The sequence below is a fragment of the Gavialis gangeticus genome, unplaced genomic scaffold (assembly GCF_001723915.1).
Source record: "Gavialis gangeticus isolate Ggan-Ray unplaced genomic scaffold, GavGan_comp1, whole genome shotgun sequence".
Classification (NCBI taxonomy): Eukaryota; Metazoa; Chordata; order Crocodylia; family Gavialidae; genus Gavialis; species Gavialis gangeticus.
Window position 1 is genome coordinate 1,333,982 of NW_017729026.1, and position 24,004 is coordinate 1,357,985.

General features: G+C 41.2%; 1 protein-coding gene and 1 long non-coding RNA gene across 10 annotated transcripts in view; one reads left to right on the forward strand and one right to left on the reverse strand.

The window, feature by feature from the left end:
* Positions 1-4,459, forward strand: part of LOC109299753 — a 25,542-nt gene extending 21,083 nt beyond the window's left edge. The window contains exon 3 of the long non-coding RNA XR_002097987.1: positions 4,237-4,459. This is a non-coding gene — a long non-coding RNA (uncharacterized LOC109299753). The remainder of the gene's footprint in view (positions 1-4,236) is intronic.
* Positions 1-24,004, reverse strand: part of EYA4 (EYA transcriptional coactivator and phosphatase 4) — a 100,663-nt gene that overhangs the window by 45,456 nt on the left and 31,203 nt on the right. For 4 of the 9 annotated variants that reach the window (XM_019520253.1, XM_019520251.1, XM_019520247.1 and 1 more), the window contains 5 exons: positions 16,008-16,074; positions 13,819-13,961; positions 13,537-13,680; positions 12,111-12,190; positions 11,552-11,735 (listed from right to left, as the gene is read on the reverse strand). In XM_019520253.1, coding sequence (XP_019375798.1) covers positions 11,552-11,735; positions 12,111-12,190; positions 13,537-13,680; positions 13,819-13,961; positions 16,008-16,074 — 618 coding nt within the window. Of the gene's footprint in view, positions 1-11,551; positions 11,736-12,110; positions 12,191-13,536; positions 13,681-13,818; positions 13,962-16,007; positions 16,075-22,309; positions 22,462-24,004 lie in introns of those variants that run through there. The other 5 variants (XM_019520252.1, XM_019520248.1, XM_019520250.1 and 2 more) reach the window with 3 other exon arrangements.

The window sequence follows — 24,004 nt, forward strand, 5'->3', positions numbered from 1 at the left end:
GGTCAATACTGACCTGTCTACTACCACTCTCTGGGTGTGACTGCTAAGCCAATTTGCCACCCACTGAACAGTGTAAACATCTATGTCACAGCCTCTTAATTTATTTATGATAATGGGATGAGATACTGTATTGAAGGCCTTGCTAAAATCCAAGAAAATGATATCCACCTCTGCTCCTGCATCTAAGCATTTTTTGACCCTGTCATAAAACAAAACCAGATTGGTCAGGTATGATCTACCTGCTACGATTCCATTCTGGATTTCCTGCTGCATTATTTTTCCCACTGGACTCCCACAAATATGATTCTTCATAATCTTTTTAAAAAATCTTTCAAAAGATGGAGGTAAGACTGACTGGCCTATAATTACTTGGATCCTTCTTCCTCCCCTTCTTGAATATAGGGACTCGATTGGCCCTTTTCCAGTCCTCTGGGACCTTACCCAAGTGCCACGAGTGCTCAAACAGCTGTGCCAGGTTTTGCTATGACACTGGTCAATTCCTTCAGTACTCTTGGATACAGCTCATCTGGGCCTGCTGACTTGAACACATCCAGTCCATCCAAGTGACTCTACACCAAGTCAACATCAACAGTTGGTGGGCTGGTGTCCCCCTAATGCCCATCTAAGAACCTGTTAGGAGACTTATCTTGAGCCCTGTTCAGGAATACCGAGGCAAAAAACTCATTGAATAGCTCAGCCATGTTCCCCCTGTCTGTCACTAATTGCTCCTTCTTGTTCCGTAGGGGTCCTGTGCTGCCCTGAACCTTCCTTTTACTTCCTAAATACCTAAAAAAAGACTGTTGTCTTGTATTTGTGTTGCCAGTCTCAGCTCTGTAGTTGCTTTCACTTTTCTAACTGCCTCTCCGCAGGTGCAATACAAGTAGTTTCCCTGTGCTTCCACCACCTATATGCCTTCTTTTTTGCCCTTAGGCTCCCTTGGATTTCCCTCTTTAGCCACGGAAGTTTTTTGGCTCCGTTCCCCCTTTTCCCTCATACTGGGATAGTCTCTCTCTGCGCCTGAAGGATCACTTCCTTTAGACATGACCACCCTTCCTGGACTCCCATCTTACCAATACTTTTATCCTGCATTGCATCATTGACTAGACTCCTAAGCACACTGAATTTAGCCTTCCTAAGTCAAGCACTTCCACCCTACTAGTTATCTTACCCACCCTATACCATATGGTGAATTCAATCGATTGATGGTCACTGTCCCCAAGGTGACCATAAATCTGCAGCTCCCTTACTAGGTCATCCCCCATAGCCAACACCAAGTCCAGTAAGGCATTTCGCTTAGTGGAACTATATACCTCCTGCATTACATGAAGTTCCTGCATGCAGGTTAAGAACCTACGTGCATGGTTGGATTTGGCTGACTGCTCCTCCCAGCAGATGTCAGGGTAGTTTAGGTCCCCCATGACAACCACATCCCTAGACTGTATGGCCTCTGAGAGATGCCTCAAGAATTCCAAGTCTAGCTTTTCCTCTTGTTGTGGTGGTCTGTAGCAGACCCCCTCCACCAAGTCCCTTTCGCCTCGACCTCCATGAATCCTAACCCACAATGCCTGAACTATCTCCTCTGATCTCATTTTGATTAGGGTAGATGTATAATGTTCCTTTACATAGAGAGCAACACTGACCCTTTTCCTCCCTACTCTGTCCCTTCTGTACAACCTGTAGCCCTCAATGTGTACTGCCTAGTCCTGGGTAGGGTCCTACCAGGTTTTTGTTAGCCCCTCTAAATCAAAGTTATTATCTGCATAGATCAGTGGCAGTGGCAAGCAACAGCTGTATTAGCTTCTGCTGCTGCTGCTCACTCCATTGCCAGTTGCCCTGCTGCCATGTCCAGACACGGACTGTGAAAAGCCCCATGGTCTGGATCTGGTATGTGGGGTGGGGGATAGGGTGAGGTGGGTCCTCCTGGTTGACACAGTGCAAGACAGCAGGGGGCATGGATACTTGAGCTACCTCTGGGCACATTAGCCCCAGAACCAGAAGCAAGAAAACCATGTTCCTGTGGTGCTACATCTGGTATAATAAGCCCTGCTTTCCAGCAGAAGTGATTAGTCTCAGCAAAGTGCCACACCAATACAGCTATGCTGCTTCCGATTTTGGAACTGGCACTTCTCCTATCAGCTGTTTGTAACAGCTGCCTGTGTGTACTTTTACTTTGTGGTAGGCAGAAACTAAATCATAGTAGCTTGGTCATAAATGAAACAGGGATAAGATTTTGTGGTTTAGGTTCCACTTACCATGGTGCAAAAGTGTGCACATGGGCAGCTATGACAGAGCACCTGATACTGAAAACTCTGATCCATGGCAAGCTGTTTGTATGTCCACATCCTTTGTGACTCAGGAGCCTTAGTAACATGTCCACACTGCACTTTTCAGTGTTATGCAGATGCCTGATCTACTTGTGTACCAAAAGTTGTTTAGTCATGTCAGCCTGGAAGAGGGTAAATAAGCCTGGGCTGAGCTCTGTATTGTCATGGCTAGACTTCCTTCAGTACCTGAACAAGCTTAGGTATCTCAACAATACACTGCAGTCTGCACTTCAACCCCATGGTTTGTTAGACCCAAGGCTAGGCACTTATGTCTACAGCCCAACTTTCAAAGAGGTTTAGGCTTTTAACTGCAAGCCAGTTTTGAAAATAGGGCCACAGACTTCTAAAACAAGCGATTAGCACCCGTAGGATATTATTTTTTTGGTAAAATAAAAATGACAGCTCAAAACAAGATTCCATGCACAATCAAAATGTACATGGAGTTCAACAGGAGTTCTGAATATGTTTTTTAAGTTAAAGTCTACCCAAACTTAGTAGGCCATTATAGTTAACATTCACCTCTTTCTGTAGCCAGTGACACACCAGACTAGCAACATATTGTCATCTTGTGAGTCCACAGTCCAAATGACCAGATACCAATTTACACCTGGTTCAACTGGGAGGGGTTGTGGTATGAAACTAGTCAGCCCTCTGAAACTGTAACAAGATACCTTAACTATGCTGCCATCATCCTTCCAAGGCTTGTAGGAAGGAACTTTTATTCAGGGAAATGTAATTTCCTATCTCTTCCAACACAGTAGAATAAACCTAAGACTAAAAGAAAATCCTGAGTTCTTGAGTCTGAAAGTCTTAATTATTTTTAGCACATTAGAAAATTTTATATATTTAGGAAATATTTAATGTTTTACAATATCAAGACTCATTTCTAATGAATGAAAACATCTGTTCCCAACAACTGTATTTACTTTCATCTTCCAAGCTTTTAAATAAAACACAGTTGTTAAATCTTTTCCTAAAAGCACCCAATAGCTGAAGTAAATGTATATTTCATACCATTTCCATTTTCCATTAATCATTACCAGTCACTTTATGATCCTTTATGGAGCAACACTGTGCCTGATCGCACAATTATCCATTAATGGGTACTGTAACTAATCACTGTACCTCATAAGTTCTATATATTTAGAGCCAACTTTATTTCATTAAGCTAATCTCTAATTCAGAATGAACAGCTGTCTCTTACTTGAATGCAAGGTATGCGTCTATTTTAGAACTGCAAAAGTCAGTAATGCATGGCTTTTTGAACAACTGTAGGCTTAATTGCTTGATTTGGTTTTTACAAACAGCAAGCTCATTCACAGTAAAGGAGAAATGCTGTAATTTCTTATCCTTAAATGGCTTCAGCATGGTAGAACACTGATTTAACAGTTTTACAACTTGAATTAAAAAACTGAAAAAAAATATAATACTTATTTGGGATAGTGCTGCATTACAGCGCTAGTAGAAATCTGGAGACTCCCAGCAATGGGTATGCAGTAAAGCAACAGGTAAGAGTTATGTACGAACATGGTACGGCCCATTATTACAGATGATAAACATAAACTGCTGCAGCCCTAGCAGTAGAGCTTCCATGGAAGCAAAGCCTCATAACAGATCTGACAAAAGGAAATGGAGTAAGAGCGCAATGGTCACAAAGAAGGGCCCTTTACACTATCTGTGTTCTGGAGAAATGTTTAAACTCATGCACAAATCCAGTACATGTCCAAATCTGTGCTGCTTCTGAACAGGGCAGCATCCTCAGGGAAAGCTGATAAAGGAAAGCTAGGAAGGTCCAAAGGGAAAGCTGATGAAGACTGACCCATGTAAATTCCTCTCTGTACAAAGGCAGGCTCCAGTACCTCTGTCCCAGCTCTATCAGCAACAGATGTCAGTGTGCTCTCTCCTCTTTTAGGAAAAGGAGCAACCAGAAACACTGTACCACTGCTAAGTTTGAGCTAAGGTGCCCTAGCATCCTCGTCCAAACTTCAGTAGCTGCTAGACTCTCTGCTGAGTACCCTATGCTGCCACCCTCTCTTCAGGTTGCATACTGCAGAGACATTATTGGGAACATCCTCAAGCAAATGTGACATCAATTTCTGAATAACATAAAATACAGTAAGTGACTTAGTCTGGAGTTAAGATGCTCATAGACCATGGTTAAGTTCTAATTTACATTCCATTTTACATATGTGTAACAGCATTAGGTCAACAGGCATTGTTATCAGGTTTCTGATCCCTCTGAGTACCAGCTGTGATGAAAGCAGTGACTGAATACAATAAACTACCATTTACAATATGTTCTTCTCCTCAGGATGATTACTACAATGCCACTTTCTGTATAAACAGACTTCCACAGAATGAAGAAATCAGACAATCCTAGTAAATGGGTAGGTCTACATGAGATGCTTAACTTAGCATTATCATAGTGTACTGCAAAGTAAGCATGTGTGTCTACACGTGCACATGCTTACTTCACAGTAAACCTCCCTACTTGCAAAAGCAAGTAGCAAATTTACTGGGCAAATAATGGTGTCGTAGCACTTGTTAAGAAGCCTGACTGGGAGCAAAATCTTCTTCTGGTCAGCTGTCCACCAGGGGGTGGGAGATAACTCCTTGCCTCTGGGTGAGAACTAGGTCCCCCTTCTGCCTTGGCAAAAAGGAGCTCCATGCCCCCTGCTCCCAGATCATGATCAGAGAGCGGGGGCTGGGAGCTTCTTATCTCCCAGCCCCCCTCCCCCTCCACTGTCATGATTGGATAACGGGGGGCTGGGAGACCGTTATCATAGAATCATACAAAATGAGGGTTGGAAGGGACCTCAGGAGGTCATCTAGTCCAACCCCCTGCTCAAAGTAGGATCATCCCTAATTAGATCATCACAGCCACAGCTTTGTCTAGCCAGGTTTTAAAAGTCTCCAAGGATGGAGATTCCACCACCTCTCTGGATAACCTGTTCCAGTGTTTTAGTACCCTCCTAGTGAGAATGTTTTTTTCTAATATCTAACCTAAACTTCCCTTGCTGCAACTTGACAGCATTGTTCCTTGTTCTGTCAGCTGTCACTACCGAGAACAGATTAGCTACATCCTCATTCAAACCCCTCTTCAGGTAGATTTCATAGCCATTAGGGGCTGGAAGGGACCTTGCAAGATCATTGAGTCCAGCTCCCCTGCTGTAGGCAGGAAGCCTCCAGGGGTCAAATGATCCCAGCAAGATAAACATCCAAATGTCTTCTGAATGAATCCGGAGTAGGTGCTTGCACCACTTCTGGGGGAGTCTGTTCCAGACCCTGGACACTCGGATTGTAAAGAATTTTTTCCTTATGTCCAGAATAAATAGGCCTTACAGACGGTTGTGGTCATTAGTCCTTGTTATCCCTTGGGCAGCCCTGGTGAACAAGTGTTCTCCCAGCTCCGGGTGCCACCCTCCTTATATACTTATATGCTGCCACTAAGTCCCACCCCCTGAGCCTTCTTTTCTCCAGGCTGAAGAGTCTCAGGTAGTTGAAGGCTGCTATTAAATCCTCTCTCAGCCTCCTCTTCTCCAGACTAAATAAGCCCAGTTCCCACACTCTTTCCTCTTCCCCCTCACCATTTTTGTTGCTGTCTGCTGGATGCTGTCTAATTTGTCCATATTCTTTCCTTAGGGGGGGCCGAAAACTGAACACAGTACTCTAGATATGGCCTCACCAGTGCTGAATAGAAGGGAATAATCACTTTCCTTACCTTGCTGGTAACACTTCTACCAATGCAGCCCGGTATGCCATTAGCCTTCTTTGCAACAAAGGCACACTGTTGGCTCATATTTAGCTTATTGTCCACTGTAACCCCTAGGTCCTTTTCTACAGAGCTGCTGCCCAACCAGTACTGATGCAGGGGATTCTTGTGCCCTAAGTGAAGGATTTTTGCACTTGTCCTTGCTGAACTTCATGAGATTCCTTTTGGTTCAATCCTCCCATTTGTCTAGGTCACTCTGAATCCTAACCCTATCCTCCAGCATATCCTCTACTCCCCCCAGCTTGGTGTCATCTTCAAATTTGCTGAGGTTTTACTCAATGCCATCTTCCAGGTTGTTGATGAAGACACTGAACAAAACTGGCCCCAGAACCGACCCCTGGGGCACTCCGTTTGATACTGGCTGCCAACTAGAGATTGAGCCATTGATTACTACTCTCTAAGCCTGATGCTACAGCCAGTTTTCTATCCACCCTACAGTCCATTCATCCAGCCCATACTTCCTTAGCTTGCTTGCAAGAAAGTTGTGGGAGACCATATCAAAAGCCTCTCCTGATCATCATGAGTTTTCAAAGATGATGGCTAGTGGCTCTGCAATCTCATCAGCAGCACCCTCAGGTGTGCATCCTGTATGGTGTCATGGACTTGTATATGTCCAGCTTTTTTAAATAATCCCTAACCTGTTCTTTCACCACTGTTGGCTGCTCATTTCCTCCCCAAACTATGCTGCCTGGTGCAGTAGTCTGGAACCTAAGAGCACTGCCCTGTGGTCATGGAACTGGTGCTGGGGGGGTGGGTTCCCTGCCCAGATCCACAAGCATGGAACTGTGGGGGGAACAGACTGGAGAGCTTGCCCCCCACCCCCCCGGTCCCCTCCCAGCTCTGCACTTGCGGTCCTCATTTAGGCTGAGCATTAGGTGCCTCTGTTCACTTGCAATCCATTGCACTTTGCAATTCAAAATGCCCAGTCCTAAGGTACAGTATAATACTGACATTTTCTCCACAAGTCTGGTGGCTAGATAACTAATTCAGAAAGAGGGAGATCTGGTCTTAGACCCTCCTCAGCCTAAAGAGATTTCCATTTCTTCCACTTTGTAGCCAAGTTCCCTGACTACCAAACTATAGAAAAGGTTGCACTCTCCATACTCCTTGTGGAAGGTTGGCCATTGGGCAGCCAAAAGTGCATGAATTACTGGTCCAAAAGGGTTTCAGCAAAAAGTAGCCTGACTCTAGCTCAGTGAGTATAACACTCCCTTGGGGAGGGGAAGAGTCTTTAGTTGCAGTGCCAGGATTATTTCTGTTTTGTAATCAGTCATCTTTAAAGTAAAGTGGGTTCTGGAGCCTTGGGAGCAAGCAAGAGAGGGGTAGAGGGGCAATGCCTGTAATACCAAGAGTTGTAGCCCTTTCTTGGGAATATGAGTCCTGGTGTAACAGGAAGCCAGAGGGCTCTGGCACTTGAGTGGAGAGCCAGGGAGCCATAGACTAAGCGTGCTTGTTGCAGGGCTAGCAGAACAACAGAACAGTAGGGAAGAGCTCTGCTAAGGCAGGAAGAGTAGCAGTTGTAAGCTGCCCTGCAAGCTAGACATCTGGCCCTAATTGGAAACCCTTGTGGGTGGCTGGGGAGTCCTGATCAGAAGGAGCAGGGCTTAGGAGGCATAAAAACCCATAGCCTGAGCCAGAACAGGAAGTCTGGCCCTGCTGACAGCAGGGAGAAGGGCTCTGAAGCAAGATGGTTACAAGACTGACTGATACCTGAGATGCCATGGAAACTACACATAAGGAACTTAAGGCATAGACAGAAGTGACAATTTTCACCCTATCTGGCCTCGAAAGTGCTCTACTGCCATGACTAAACAGAAGTGTCCTGCTGCAGAAAGCTTTAAAAGGGCCCAATCCCAGGGTTGAGATGAAGACGTTCCAGAACAAAACATCCTCAGTAACTTGTGCCTGTGCCTCCTCCCAGCCTCAGTGTTGTTTTCAGAATGAGAGGGGGAAAGGGAGAGAAGGAAGTTCGGTTTGGGGTTTTTCTACCTGGCACTGGAAGGTGGGGTGGGTGGACTGGAGCCTCCCCGCCCCCCTCTCCCACCACATGACCCTCCAATGTCAAATGGAAAACCCCAAGAATGAACTCTCTCCACTCCTTTTCCATCCTCTCATTCTGAAAACAGTGGTTGGACTGGGGGGCAAGGGGAAGAGGAGCATTGCTAGGGGAGACCAGCTGCAGGCTCACAGCCAGCAGCTGGATTCCCCACCCCCCCGGACTCAACAGCAAACTTCTGTTTTTTGAGGGAACCAATCATGTTGGTGCACACCTTCTGAATTAGACCCCTTAAGCAGCTTAGATGCCTCTTTGTCTAGTTTTTCTATCCCAGTAGGACTTAGGCATGAGCTAGGCATAAGTTGCTCAGTTCAAGCAATTCTGGGCTTGTCCAGAACTGAACCGCAGTCACCTAAGGAAATTTCAGGCTGGAGAAGACTCAGTGAGTTTCAGATGTTTCCTACATTAGGTAGCTTTAGATTGTAGTTTCAGATCTAGCCCTCCGATAACACACAGACAGGTACAAGAAGAACAAGGAGTGCTTTTAGCTCTGAGAAAGAAAACGACTTGAGATCTGACTAACAGCATGCAAGAACATAACTAGGCATTCTTTAACACTGCAAGTCATTTTCTGACTGCAGCTTCTTATAGTTTGTACAGCTAGCAGGAAGAGAAAAGTTTTTAGCTGGTTCTCTTCTTTCTTGATTTAATAAATACAATTAAAATTGAGATTTGACTGTTGGCCTATGTGTCATGATTATTTGTATGTGTTAAAGGATTTTCTGCCTTCAGTAAAGAAAAAGTACTCTTACCCCAGGTTAATGAAAGGAGACCCTGCTAGCTATTTGGAATATCATCAGGCACACAATTTGCATACCAGGGAGGAATGAAGAGGGAAGCACCTGATTGCCCTCTTTCTCAGACTTTAAATGGCTAGCCCATGGTTCACCAGCCAATGAGGCTCTGTTTGGATAGCAAGTAGAACATGATCTAGGCTGCAATGTTCAGATGTGACCTACTATATCAGAAGTGTTCACCATGTTCCAAACTAAGGGCTAAACATTCAAAACGTTGCACTTTACTTAAGCAAATATATTTTTAAAGTGACACACAAGGACACAGGCATGCAGTGTATTTGTAAAGTGGGTGTTGCACTGTGCACACAGTGTCGCATGATCAGTTCAACACTTCACAGAATTGGGGGGGTGTGAGCAGATTTACAAGTCCAGATGCACAGGGTACTTAAAAGACACGTTCATGTATTTATACATTTTAAAAAAACATTTAAAACATATACATCCTTCTTACTGTTCCTTGCATACATGCTTTTTATCATTTTGTTTAGGTCATATAAAGATCCTCACGTATTCAGTTTATAAAGCACTACAGCAAGAGAGCTTGTAAATGCACTATACCAATAGATCACTTCTAATAATTTCAGCAATAGGATGAGATAAAGTGCAAACCTACCAACTGAAAAAAATACTGTCAAGTTCCCTCAGGAAGTTCAAAAGGTTATGGAAACATACATTGGAACATAGACAGTCTAACATCATTTAAATAATATTCATTACAGTTTTCAACATACAGTAAAATATTTTAAGCTATAATGTGGAACAATGAGTACAGTCAATTTTCCACAAGTATTCCAATTTTACCCGAGTATAACTTATTGACATTTTACTTTCTGTCTTAAATTCTGTCAGATTTTTTTGCTGAATCCAGTGGTTAACATTACTTAAGCTTTAGTCAAAGCTGTTCAACTATTTTCAAGGTCCAAGAGAAAGAAAAAATACCCACTTCCACACATACAGTTTTTGTAATGGGAAGCATGGGGAATCTCAATTATAAAAAGTATTACCAGTGCTGTCCATAATTTGTATATAATTGTAACTCCTTTGTGAGCGTATTCATTATTATATTTTTACAGTACTCGTATTTCATTCAGTCCACTTACTGCAAAGAGAATAAAGAGAGGTTTGGGTCCAATGCACTTATTTCTCTTTCACAGAGGCTGCATCTACATGAGACCCTGACTGCGCAGTTGTTACTGCGTAGTCATTTAGTACTTGTATAAACAAGTATCAGATGACTGCACAGTAACCAGAGTTACTGCACCGTAGCATTGCTGAACGGCTTTTAGGTGATGCTGATTGTGCAGTAGCTTGTTATTACTGCGCATTAGTGTCACATCATGATACCTGCCATTCAAGACTACTACGCAGTAGTAATGAGCTATTGCACAGTCAGCGTCTCATGTAGATGCACCCAGTTTGCTTGAAAACTCACTGAAATCAGTTAATCTTTCCACAGCTTTCCATAGATTATGGAACAAAGACTCATTACAGATACTGCATTGTTTATCATGAATGAAACAAAATCCCCTAGAAGAGAAACAATGTTCCTGAGCTTCTGGACTAGAACTTGTCAGGCTCTTTTTTGTCTCCTACAGACTTATGTGGCTTAAGGGTAAACCACTTAATCTGTCTTTATCTCTGTCCCACATATAAGATGAAGGTACTACTACTTGACTTCACAGGGATGTTGCAAAGATAAAATCATTAATCTTTACAAGGCAACTAATGTAATGGACACCACACTATCCAAAAGGAAAAGAAATCCTTATTAACAGAAGTATTTGGAAGGTATACAGCCATGGGGCTACAAGCTAAATGATTAGGATAAAAAGAAAAACTGAACACTGCCTCACTCACAGAAGAATGCTAATTTCATGCACTGGATGAGGTGAGGTCTCGTAGAAACTGTATGTGACAAAGTAATAAAATACTGTACTGTAAAGCAGAGGCACAAGGGGGCACAGTTGGCTTGGCAAAGGGAACTGCCTTTTCCTAACCTCTGAGAGCTTCTTATTGAAATTCTGACTATTTTAAAATAATTTTACAGACTTATTTATACTAGTATCAGAGGGCTGTACTGTAAATTATTAAATTTTGAGAATTAGAAGGTAAGATATATGTTATAGCTAGGGGCTTCACAGTGGCTTTCTAGATTGGGGGCTAAATAAACAAATATTTGGCTTGGTTTTAATAATTTATTATAACATTTAATACAAGAGACTAGAAAATATACTCCAGTACTCCGATCTCGGTAATGTGAGATCTCACCATATTCTGATATTAAGTCTTTGTTGAGAGTTGGGCTGGGGTTGCCTTACTTGCCCTAACACAGTAGTTCTGCGTAAGCAAAGATCTCTCCATGATTTAATAGCTTTGCTCTTTGCTCCTCACAACATCGATGTATCAATCAGTTTGCCAAAATAACATCTAACCTAGATATACAAGATTCTTCTTTTCCTTTTAAAATACCTTCTTAACTTTTTTCATAAAATATAAATATCTCTGATTATTTCAAATCAGTTAAATTTTTTCTATGTTGGATTATTAATTTTTACTCTTTACACCTCTAAACAGATTGGATAGAATACTAAAAATGTTTCACCTGAATGTAGGTCTGTACCTGGTTGACTAGTCAGGCCAGGGAGAGCCTCCTGCAACTGATAGGTGGATGATGATGAAGAAGTGCCATCAGCGGTATTGTTTGAGGTCATATATGCTCCATAGGTTGATGCTGAATAATACTGTGCATATTGGTTTTGGCCAAAAGTGGTGTAAGATGGATACTCCTGGAATAGTAAAGGAAATTAATAAACTGAAACAATCAGTGAGCCCTCTTTTATGTTTGTGTGTGTGCAATCATGTGATTTCATACAAAGTTTAATTTTCTTAATCAAGAATACTGTTGATTTCTTTTTAAGAATCATCTATTAAAATTAACAGCCAGATTTTAAAACATATTTAAGTGCCCAAACAAATGGGAAAAGACCAAATGTCCAAAAAAAATGGGAAACTGGGATTTTTACAATTGTCCATACCAAATGTGCATCCATAATAGTTTTATTTCAATGTTAATAGGTCAAATTTATAGTTATTATGCAAGTATCCGATTTCTTTAAAATATGATTATTTTGTATTTCACATAAAAATATTTATATTCATACCTGTTGTGAACTACTGAAGTTTGTAGAATTTGAGACTGAATTGTTTGCATAAATAGTAGATGATGGTGTAAAGCTAGAACCTAAAGTTTAAAAACAAAATTCATTAGAAGAAGTTATTTATTTGTGGATGGTAACAACAGTCTAAATAACATATTTCACGTTAAACCACAGACAAATCAGAAGCACAAAGACCTCAGAATCTCATTTTAGAATATAAAATGTTGTAATATTTAACAGAACTAAAACACATGCTATATTTATTTTTTCCTTTTCATATTGTATAAAAAAGCTTGATTTTGCTGATCAAAAAAGAAACTTTTCACATTTGCTACAATATCTCAGACATTCCTACACAAATTTATTTTTATCACTCCCTTCTTGCACTTCATTCATGTAGCTGAGTTTGTGTTCTCCTGCAACCATAAAGTCTCAGCCAAAATAAATTTTTTGCTTAAAGATTTTAATGATACAGGTATTTTAACAGATCATAGAGCACAATCCATGCTTATCCTCATATTCTGGATAACCCATGCTGCAATTAAGGAATACTTTATATTATTTTACTTTATATTATATGAAGATAAAAATACATTGGAAGCTAAAAAATAACAAAGATAAAAATATCCAAATAAAACTGTGCATGGTAAAACAAAAGAGTGAAAAATAAATACAATAATGATACATTAAGAAAAAAATAACAATCATTTAGTAGAAGCCCAAAGAAAACAAGTATCAAATGGCAGAATATTCATAAATGTATAACACAGAAAAAAGAAAAAGGTAAATTTATAATAATAATTTTTATAAAAATAATAATAATATCTCCCATTTTGGTAGGGAGCCTGCTAGTACTTCCTATAAATTGCTGCTGCTTTTCTTTTTTCATCTCTTTTTAATTAACAAATGTAAACTGAGGGTGAAATCCTTTTGTTGATGGAATCAAAGGCAGGTTCTCTTGACTCCAACAGCAAGCATTTCACTGTTGAAGGTATTGGATTGAGATGTTGTCATCGTGGATTTCCAAATCTGTTGCTCAAATCTGTATGAGGACTGATATTGTGTGACTTCATTTGTTAGTCTACCATTCAGACACCTTATAAGAATTTTTTTTTGATTAAGCAAATATAAAAAGTAAAATTTCTAACATTATTTAGGTGCTTAAGGATGCACATATATGTTTAGTGGGATTTTCAAAAGTATGTGAGTAAATGAGGTGTCTAATTGTTATTGAACTCCATGGGATTTAGGTACCTAACCTATTCTGGTGCTTCTAAAAATCCCACTAGGCAGAGATCTATATTTTTTGGGGCCAAAACATTCCTGTACCTAAAAGACCTATTTCAGATATTCTTAGTCATACTGAATTGCACCTCACTCCATGAACAGTCCCATTGAAATGAAAAACATGATGGCGATGGTTACTGACCTGGCATTTGATAAGAATATGGTGTTTGGCCTGGTTGCGGGGTGGAAAATCCTGGACTGTAACTGAGGCACCCACTCTGCAGTGGTGACTGTGTTTGTGAAAGCCCGCTTTCCGTCTTGATGCCTGGTAACATTACACCCAAATCTGCGTAAGAAATTAATTTTCAACTGATTCTTTAAAATATTTTCTTACAGATGGGGAGAAAAGTTAAAAAAAAAAAAATCAAATTGGCAATTGATGTTAGTGCTAACTACGGAGGAATAAGAGCAAAAAGTCAAATACCGTAAGTAGGTAAACTGTAAGGCTGTCCTGTCTGTGAGTAGGCTGTATAGACCGCTGGCTGTTGCATTCCTGAATACTGGGTCTGTCCAGCATAGGCTGACATAGTTTGAGCTGCTGGTGTAGAAAGAATGTGTGGATAGGGCCTAAATACCAGGAAAAATAGCATTACTGTGGCAACAAATACTTGGCATTTTGATTCAAGCAATCAAAATAAAAAAGGCTTCAAGAAGTCAAAAAACAGTTTATTTTGCCAAAAACTACTCTTGTGGAAACCCAGTCCATCCCCCACTAAAGTAAATGGAAGACTCTATGGTTTCTATTCTCTGGCACAGAGTGGATTTTTTGTGCTGTTTCACCAGTACAATCTAACCTTAAGATTACAGTATGGAGCTACAAGTGGACCATCCCATAACTCTATCTAGTGTTGAACCCTTAGCAGCAGATGTAACTCTGAAGAGCTCTCAGGCTCTTCGAACCGAATATAGGGGATCTGGCTTTGGGGATACCAGCAATAGCAGGAAAGTGGAGTTCAAAGGTCAACTTTAAGTTTATAGACACTTTTACCATGTCTATGTGCTATTTGCAAACCACGTGTGCTCAACTGCAACTGATAATCTGGTCTTTTGACTTCAATGGGAGATGGATCATGTCCATATTAAGTAGCATTAAAAATGTCTCTAGTGATACTTTACTATTCAGGTGGGCTTTCACAATTTGGAAAATATACGCTAAACAAAACAGAATGGAAATAAATGTGATCATTTGTTTATAAGTACTAAAATTTTATGTGGAGAATGAATAAAATCAAGTTTGAAATGTTGCCCTCCAGAGTTGAAAAACATACAGTGAAACATTTGTCTTGGATTCTTTAATAAGTCAAACAACATTTTATGGACCAAAAGTTGAATAAACACACTGCAGAATTAACCAAACTGAAATTTGGCCATTAAAAGCCACGATTAAGCATTAGATGCTAATTTATTTTGCTTTTGTTTTTCTAGTTAGTTCAGTACAGTTGGCAGCAATTGCTATCAGAAAAAGATTACACATTAATTTAGATGCCAATAAATTATTATAGCAAATTAAAAATTCAGCTAGACCTTGTAATATATTTGGCCAAGAATCTGATATACTGAAGGCCAAATCCCATTATCAGAGACATAAGAAAGACCACATTTAATTCAGAGACTTATTTATATTCTTAAATATGTTATATTATGACATGAATGCAAACTTACCAAAACAAAGTAACTTTAGAAGGCACAACTTGCTAAAGTTTCAAGATTTGCATTGTAGAAGCATAAACCAATTTTTTCAAGTTAATTAGCACTGTCATCTATGCAGGAAAAAGTGCATACTGCTGTAATACACATGTGTGCACAAAACTAGCAATGCCACATGTATGCATTACCCCTGTGCCATCCCTAGCAATTTTATCTAAAGTCTTCATGTTTTTTAACAACTTTTTGCTCTTGGAGTTATGTAATTAAATGAGAATGTCAGCATTCATGTATAATCAAATAAAAAGTCAACTTTCTAGCCCTTGTGACTGCAAAATAATCATAATAAAAAAGCTAGAGAATATGATGCCTAAGATTTAAAAAAAAATAGAAGGCAAATACAAAGAACCAAAAATCTATTCTTTTAAAAATCTTTTGATTTCTTAAGCCAATCTTGTGATTTTGGAGCAACAGATGCATGCTTTTTCATTGCTTAGGAATATTTGGCTGTACCAGTATAGGGATATATTTGTTTAAGCTTATAATACCATGCAATCAAGTGTTCCTTTTGCACATGTGATTGTGCCTGTGTATTTTTAAGCACACCTAAGTGCCCATTTCCATATGTCTGAACATACTGTTAACACGTTCAGCTGCCTACATCTGAGAACCTGACCACTAGGGCTCAGTCTTGCCCTTATGTTCTATAAATGTAATCAATTGTATATATTGTGCAACAACAGTTTGTACTAAGCAGTACCTGTACCCTGTACACTGCAAAAATGTATATCTTGACAAGAAAAAAATATAGCGAAATTATACTAATGGAGAGCAGCGTCAACCCTTAAGTTATTTTCAAAGTAGATACTGATCAACAGATTAAGCATTAAGATCTACAACTCTAACAACAGAATTGCCTAAAGTCTTGGTCATTCAGTAAGAAAAGCTAATAAAGGTGTAGCCACTAACTTTGAGGGATATATCTGCGGTGAGTACTGATGTGCTGATCTTGGGCTGTAGCCACTACTCGTTATTACTGTAAAACAAAAAACAAAAGTACAACACTTTTAAACCAAAAGAAATTTAACATACAAAACAAATTGCAAAGATAATACATACTAGGTTTTTTTACATTCATTAATAGAATATTTAGCTAAAAAGGGATAATCTTTCAACGTTTAAAGGTGTTTATACATGTGATCTGGGAGGGGCGGGGGGGGACACTTTAATTAAAGTGCCTGGAGCATCATGTGTATCAGTGTTCCTGTGCTGAACACTGCTCTGAGGGTGCTCTGACTAAAACTCATCTGAAATTACCATGCTTCAACAGATTCCAGCATGGTAATTACTGCACTCCAGCAGACTCCAGCCTCACATGTATCAGTGTCCCCATGCTGAAAAATGGCAGCAGGGGCACTTTAACTAAAGCTCATTCAACAAGATTTAGTTAAAGAATCCCCGCTGCTGTTTTTCAGCACGGGGCCGCTGATACGCATGATGCTGGAGTCTGCTGGAGTGCAGTAATTACGACACTGTAATTATAGCACATCAGAGCAGCCTTGATGCAGGTGTATAGGTGCCCTAAATGACTACATTTTAATACATGAACAGAAAACATGCAGCAGGCCCTTAAGTAGTCCATGTTGTATGGAACATTTTCACCTAGGTTTAGCATGCAGCACTTTTAAAGATTTTATATACATTTCTGCATACATTTTAGGTGCATATAATTCACAATCTTTGATCTATAAGCCATGAAGCTTTTACTAACTGAAACTTTAGTGTATTAACAACTGCACTTAAAATAAAGTGTGTAATCTAAGTCTGTATATTACATTGAAAAATATCTACTTCAAAGCTTCATATCCACAAGTTTCATTAGGCATTTGATTTTGCAGTATATGTTTTCTTTATGCTTGAGTTTTTAGAGTAAATTTAGCAGTGGTGAAAACTTCTAGACTGACAGTCCTGGAAAATGAATTCACTTATTTATCATCACACTAATTAGAGGATTGGTGGCAATATTTGCATTTTAAACACACGCATAAACAACCCAACACAGTAGCAATCTACCTTATTAGTCTACACTACTAGCAGCTGTATTCTTTTGAGAAAGCTCACAGAACGATAGTCATATTCTATTAAAATTTCATTAAAAAATAGTGCCCAAACTGGACTAATTCCAAGTGTTTGGAAGTTTCTCTTTCCTTTAACCATCTGTCTTGACTAAGACAGATGTATTCCAAATATATGTACTCTAAAGTGTTGAACCAATTCCTTCAGAGCAAATCCATACTGGGCAAACATACAGAGTGTCTTTATTAGGCCATCTGCTGTTCATTCACTTTTCAAAAGATTAAAGTGGTACACAACGAAGCACTGGAATTTCTTTAGTCTAATCAATCATAGTTATACTTCAAAGTATACCCTCTTCCTGAGCTGTTCATAATGGTACTAGAAACCAACTTTTAGAATTGTAGAAGTGACAAATAGGTTTAGGTTCCTAACTATTTTATGAAATGTGATATATTTCTATGTAGAAGTCTAATGAATGCCTTTAAGATCTATTGCTCCGAACACACACAGACCTTCATAATTCATATGGCATTTAAAACATATTTAGAACATCTCACATTTAAAGAAAAATACACTAGAAAGAAAAGAAATAACTTATCTTCAATTCAGATTAGGTATATCTTAAAAATAAGGGAGTACTAGATTATAATTTTTGAACACGTGCCATCAATTTTCATAAAAGTACGTGCGTTTGAAAGTTGCTTAAGGTTTGTCTATCCTGGGAAGCTATTGAAAAAGCTAGAACATGAATCTAAAGAGCAGGAGTTATTTCATCCTGGGCACAAAATCTTTATTGTGCAGTAGACCAATTAGCTGCACACTAAATGTTGCACATCTATACATGCACCCCTAATAAGCTGAAGTAAACTAATTTACTCTGCAGCAGCACAGTACTTGTAAATACAAGTAAATACAAGTACTGCTGCAGGGTACTTTTCTCCACAGCAGCGCTAAAGTAGATGCTGACAGGGCTGGCTGGGACAGGACGGTGCTTTAGTGCAGGGGTTGCCTGCTGCCAGCCCGCCCCTCTGTAGCATGTTGAGCCAGGGGATGCAGCCCCAGTCTGGCAGGCTGACCCCTGGGGCCTGCTGCCAGCTGGGGCTGCTCTAACCTGACTCAACGTGCTGCAGTCCCGGGAGCATGTGCAAATGGCACTCCCAGAGCAATAAACTCTGGAGCAATAAGCTTCAGAATGTATTGTTTCACATTAATATGTATGTGTAACTCTTAGTGTGGATATTCTTTCTTATTAATAGTGAGTGCCTCTGCTGAAGAAGGAAAGGGCAGATCCATAGGAAGGTTGTGGGGAGGGTGGCAGTATGGTCATGCTGTGCATGTGCAGTGAGCTCAGAGCTTATGGTCTATGCTGTGCAGGTTCCCATTGGCATGAGCTCTGGCCAGAGCCACTGCTTTTTGAAGCTCCAGAGCCCAGGGGGTGAGCACTGCTGCTCTCTGCTTCCTCTTCCACCCCCAGTTGAATGCAGAAGCTAAGGAAAAAGAGGGGCTGAACAGTGGCTCTTGAGCTCTGGAAATGCATGAAAGCCATGGCTCTGGCCAGAGATCATGTTGATCATCTGGTAAGCTCACAGAGATTACATCACATGTGGAGCTCTGGAGTTCAGGCTGAGAAGGTGGTAAGCATAGAGCTCACTATGTACATGCAGCATAGCCAAAGTGGAGCATAGCTACACCCCTCTTACTCCACTCCTGGATCTGCTGCTGTAGGCAAGCCCTTAGCTGCATATACCAAAGTGTATGGACATGCAGGATAATTGAACCAGGTCACTGATTGGAACCAGTTCACAACTGTATGAAGTGCTGAGGCTCTAATAGAAGGGCATGAGAGCACACATCCAAGTCTGCTTCACAGTGGCTTAGTAGTGGGTGGGAGTGCCTGAACCCATATTTTGTGAGTCCCAGGAGGTGGGTGACACTGTGGGAGTTTTCAATTGCCTTCTTTCTCTTCTCTTCTAAACATGAATCACAGAATTGTAGAAAATTAGGGCTCAAAGGGACCTCAGGAGGTCATCTAGTTCAAACCCCTGCTAAAAGCAGGACCAGCCCCAACTGTAACACCTCAGCCAAGGCTTTGTCTAGCTGAGTCTTCAGAACCTTCAAGGATGGAGATTCCACAACCTCTCTGGGTAGCCTGTCCCAGCGCTTGACTATCCTCCTACTGAGAAAGTTTTTCCTAATATCTAACCTAAGCATCCCGTGTTGAAACTTGAGACCACTGCTCCTTTTTCTGTCATCTACCACCAATGAGAACAGTCTAGCTCCATCATCTTTTGAACCCCCCCCCTTCAGGTAGTTGAAGGCTGCTATTAAATTCTCTCTTCTCCAGATTAAATAAGCCCCGTTCCCTTAGCCTCTCCTCATAAGTAATATGCTCCAGCCCCTAACTATTTTTGTTGCCCTACACTGGACTCTCCAATTTGTCTACAGCCTTTCTGTAGTGGGGGCCCCAAAACTAGACACAGTGTTCCAGATATTGTCTCACGAGTGCTGAATAGAGGGGAATAATCATTTCCCTTTACCTGCTGATAGCACTACTATTAATGCAGCCCAGTATGCTATTAGCCTTCTTGGCAACAAGGCCACACTACTGGCTCATATTTAGCTTCTTGTCCACTGAAAACCTCAGGTCCTTTTCTGCAGAGCTGCTGCTTAGCCAGTCGGTCCCCAGCCCATACGAGTGAGTGGGATTGTTCCATCCTAAATACAGGATTTTGCACTTGTCCTTATTGAACCTCATTAAATTTATTTTGGTCTAATCCTCCAATTTGTCTGAGAATCTCAGAATCCTAGCCCTACCCTCCAGCATTTCTACTATACCCCCAGCTTGATGTCACCTGCAAACTCACAAGTGCAATCCACCCCATTTTCCAGGTCGCCGATGAAGATATTGAACAAAACCAGTCCCAGAACTGACCCCTGGGGTGCTCTACTTGATACTGGCTAGATGCCAACTAGATACTGAGCCACTGATTACTACCCTTTGAGTCCTATGATCCAGCCAATTTTTTATCCACCTCACGGTCCATTCATCCAACCCATACATTCTTAGCTTGATTGCAAGAATGTTATGGGAAACCAATTCAAAAGCCTTGATAAAGTCAAGGTAGGTCATCTCCACTTCTCTCCCTGCATCCACAGAGCCAGCCATTTCATCATAGAAGGCAATCAGGTTGATAAGGCATGACTTGCCCTTGATGAATCCATGTTGATTGCTTCTAATCATCTTCTTCTCCTCCAAGTGCTTAGAAATGGCTTCCTTGAGGGTCTGCTTCATGATTTCTCCAAGGACTGAGGTGAGGTTGACCAGTCTATAGCTCCCAGGATCCTCTTTCTTAAAGACAGGCACTGTATTTGGCCTTTTCCAATCAGCCAGGGCCTCTCCCAATCACCATGAGTTTTCAAAGATAAAGGCCAACAGCTCTGCAATCACATCAGCCAACTCCCCACCACCCTTGGGTGCTCATGTCTGGCCTCATGGACTTATACACATCCAAATTTTCTAAATAGCCCCTAACATGTTCTTTTGCTACTATCGGCTCCTCATCTCCTCCCCGAACTGTGCTGCCAGGTGGTCTGGGAGCTGACCTTTTTTAAGACTGAAGTAAAAAAGGCATTGCGTACTTCAGCCTTTTTTGCATCCTCTGTCACTAGTTGCCTCTGTCATTCAGTAAAGGACCCACACTTTCCCTGATCTTCCTTTTGTTACTGACATACTTGTAGAAACCCTTCTTGTTACCCTTCACATCCCTTGTGAGCTGCATCTTCAGCTGTGATTTGGCCTTTCTGATTTCATCCCTGCATGCTTGAGCAATTCTCTTAGTCACCCTAGTCATTTGTCCAAGTTTCCACTCCTTGTAAGTTTCCTTTCTATGTGTTAGCTCACTGAAGAGTTCCCTGCTAAGCCCAGCTGGTCTTCTGACATACTTGGTAGTCTTTCTGTGCATTGAGGTGGTTCATTCCTGCACCCTTAGTAAGTTTTCTTGAAAATATAACCAGCTCTCCTGGACTCCTTTCTCCCATTAGACTGGCCTCCCAGGGGATTCTGCCCATCAGTTCCCTGAGTGAGTCAGAGTCTGCTTTTCTGAAGTCCAGGGTCCTTGCTCTGCTGCTCTTCTTTCTTCCCTTCGTCAAGATCCTGAACTCAATCATGTCATGGTTGCTGCTGCCCAAGTTGCCATTCACTACTACATTCCTCACTAATTCTTCTCTGTTTGTGAGCAGCAGGTCAAGAAGAACATGTCCCCTAGTTGGCCTCTCCAACACTTTCACTAGAAAGTTGTCCCCAACACTTCAGAAACTTCCTGAATTGCATGCACACTGCTGTATTGCCCTCCCAGAAGGTATCAGGGTGATTGAAGTCCCCCATGAAAACCAGGGCCTGTGATTAGGAAACTTCTGCTGGCTGTTTGAAGAAAGCCTCATCCACTTCATCTCCTAGCTTGGTAGTCTATAGCAGACACACTACAATGTCACCCTCTGACCCTAACCCAGAGACATTCAGCAGGCCTATCGCCTCAGTGAGCTTCAAAAGGCTGCAATTAACCAAAGTTCCCAGTGTGTTTGGCTTTCTTGAGGTGTGTGGGGGAAGTGCTTGGACCCACACATTTTGGTTTCCATGAGTTGGAGGGCATGTTCAGGGGCTGTGGTTGAGTAGGAAGTGAAGAGACAGCTGGTTGGTAGAAAGATAGCTTTTACTGAATGAACTGTGCAATGGAGTGCATTAAAAAAAGTGCCAACTAAAGGAAAAAGGGGGCAGGAGGGTTCTGACTGCATACCAGAGCAGCCAGTTGTAGTAGTGGGGACAAGCAGTGAGGGGGTGTCCACACATAGCACTGAACTGATTCACAGTGAACCAGTTCAAAATATTATCTGACTGTCCAGGTATGCTTTTGAACAGTTCCAGATGGCTTTAAACTGGTTTAAAAGGCTTGTACGTAAGCCTGCTTCAGGTTGAAACTGTGTTATGTGTGTCCATACCCAAAGCAAGCTATTCACAAAACTCTAAAGGATTTTTTTATTCACTTAACACCTGAAAAGTATGTTTTCCCTACCACCCCTGTACCTTTATGAAGATAACAAATGGTGATCTAACCAATTCTCAGAGCAAGGGACTTTAATAAGCTAAGGGCTAAAGGGCTAAATCCTGTTTCACCTTTATGTGCTTAAGCGGCACTTACAGACAGTCTGGATTCTTTTTCCGTACATGACAGCTTAGAATCTTCCAGGTATGTGTGTACCTGCCAGAAGTAAAATAGAGGAGCACCCTTAAGTCCTCTTGTTCCCAGAGAACAGGCATTGAGCCCAGAAATCTCTAATCCCACCATTCTGCTGCTCCCAGCAACTGTCTGTGAAACCCACTGACAATACGTTAATACCCAGCTGGTGCTGATCCATGCAGAGGATGATGGTGACTTACCACTGCTATCAGCTATTAGTTTGCTCAAGTGAAAAAAGTCTATGTGGAGAATTCATTCTAACTTTGAAGATGGCCTGTGCCAGGACTGTCCAGTTGAAACCTACATGCTACATGTGGCCCATGAGAGGTTAAGTTGTGACCTAGGGCTCTCACCTAGCTACTGTTCCCCACATTGCTCCAGCTGCAACAGCAGCCAGTCTCTGGATTCCCCCTCTCTCCTCTGGCTGCTGCTTCCTGCCTTAGCCCCAGCGGGGAGGACAGTGAGATGATGCAGCATGGGGAGTGGAGGGTGAGTATAGGCCATTTGCATGTAGGGCGAGGGGATCACACCTGTTCTGGACAGCAGTGAGGGGGGTGCCCTGGCTGGGAGGATGGGGACGGGTGAAGTGCCCATGCAGCACACAGCCTGGTGGCCTGTGCCTCACCTGGTGCTATGCATGTGACGCACAGCCCCAGCAGGTGTGGATCCTGGGCCATATGGACTCTCGGGGGGCTTAGACATTGGACAGTCCTGACCTATCTTACCCTTAACAAAATACTCCATGATGGAATTTCTGCATCTTTAGTTGTCTTTTTAAATATGTAGAAAACTACATGCAAAAAGGCATGTTGAAAGATTGCAGCATGGGATTGTGTAATAAATGCTGTATCATAATGTTTTCGGCATCTGAAAGAACCTTGCACAGGAAATCCTCATTCTGGTATTTCCTAACTTTTGAGTGCTTGACTTTGTAACCTTCAGAACATTCTTTTAAGATATTTTTCTGGGTGTAATGAACAAGTGAGAAGGGATGATGGAAAGCCTGAAATGCTTTCACCCTTCTAGTAAAACTGCTGACAATTCTCTAATTTACCTGGCATTCCAAGCAATTTAAACACACAAAAGAAGGAATTTACACTTCTATAAAGGCAAATCTACAAAAGCATGAAAGTTCTAAGCTAAAGCTTTCAGCATCCTGCATCCTCTACAAACAGGATACTGTGTAGTCTTGCAAAAAGAGTCCTCTTCTATCGTATCAAAGTTTCCTAGGCTTTACAGTGATATTAAATGTCAAATCCAATTCTTCATGGTTACCCTATTATATCACAGCAGAAGCAGTGTGCAAAGCAATCTGCCTCCATGATGGGAGGAGAAATATTTTCTTAGAGATAACTTTGTAGAACATTGTGGAATTCTCTGAGAGCCTATACAGCATGTAGTATGATGCCAGGGAGTGAGTTAAGGGGTTTATAGCTTTAATTCTACAGTTACTAGATCCATGGGATTTATTTTTCATGATTAACATTATTTCATTGGATCTCAGCTGTGAAGTTTCTCACCTGTTTTAATATATACCATTTACACCATTTAATTTTGAGTTGGCTTTAATGTAGTCACTATAAAATTACACTTATTTCATCAAGAGACCAAAATATTAATGACTGAATTTAAAGACATAGGTATTTCTGATTGCAA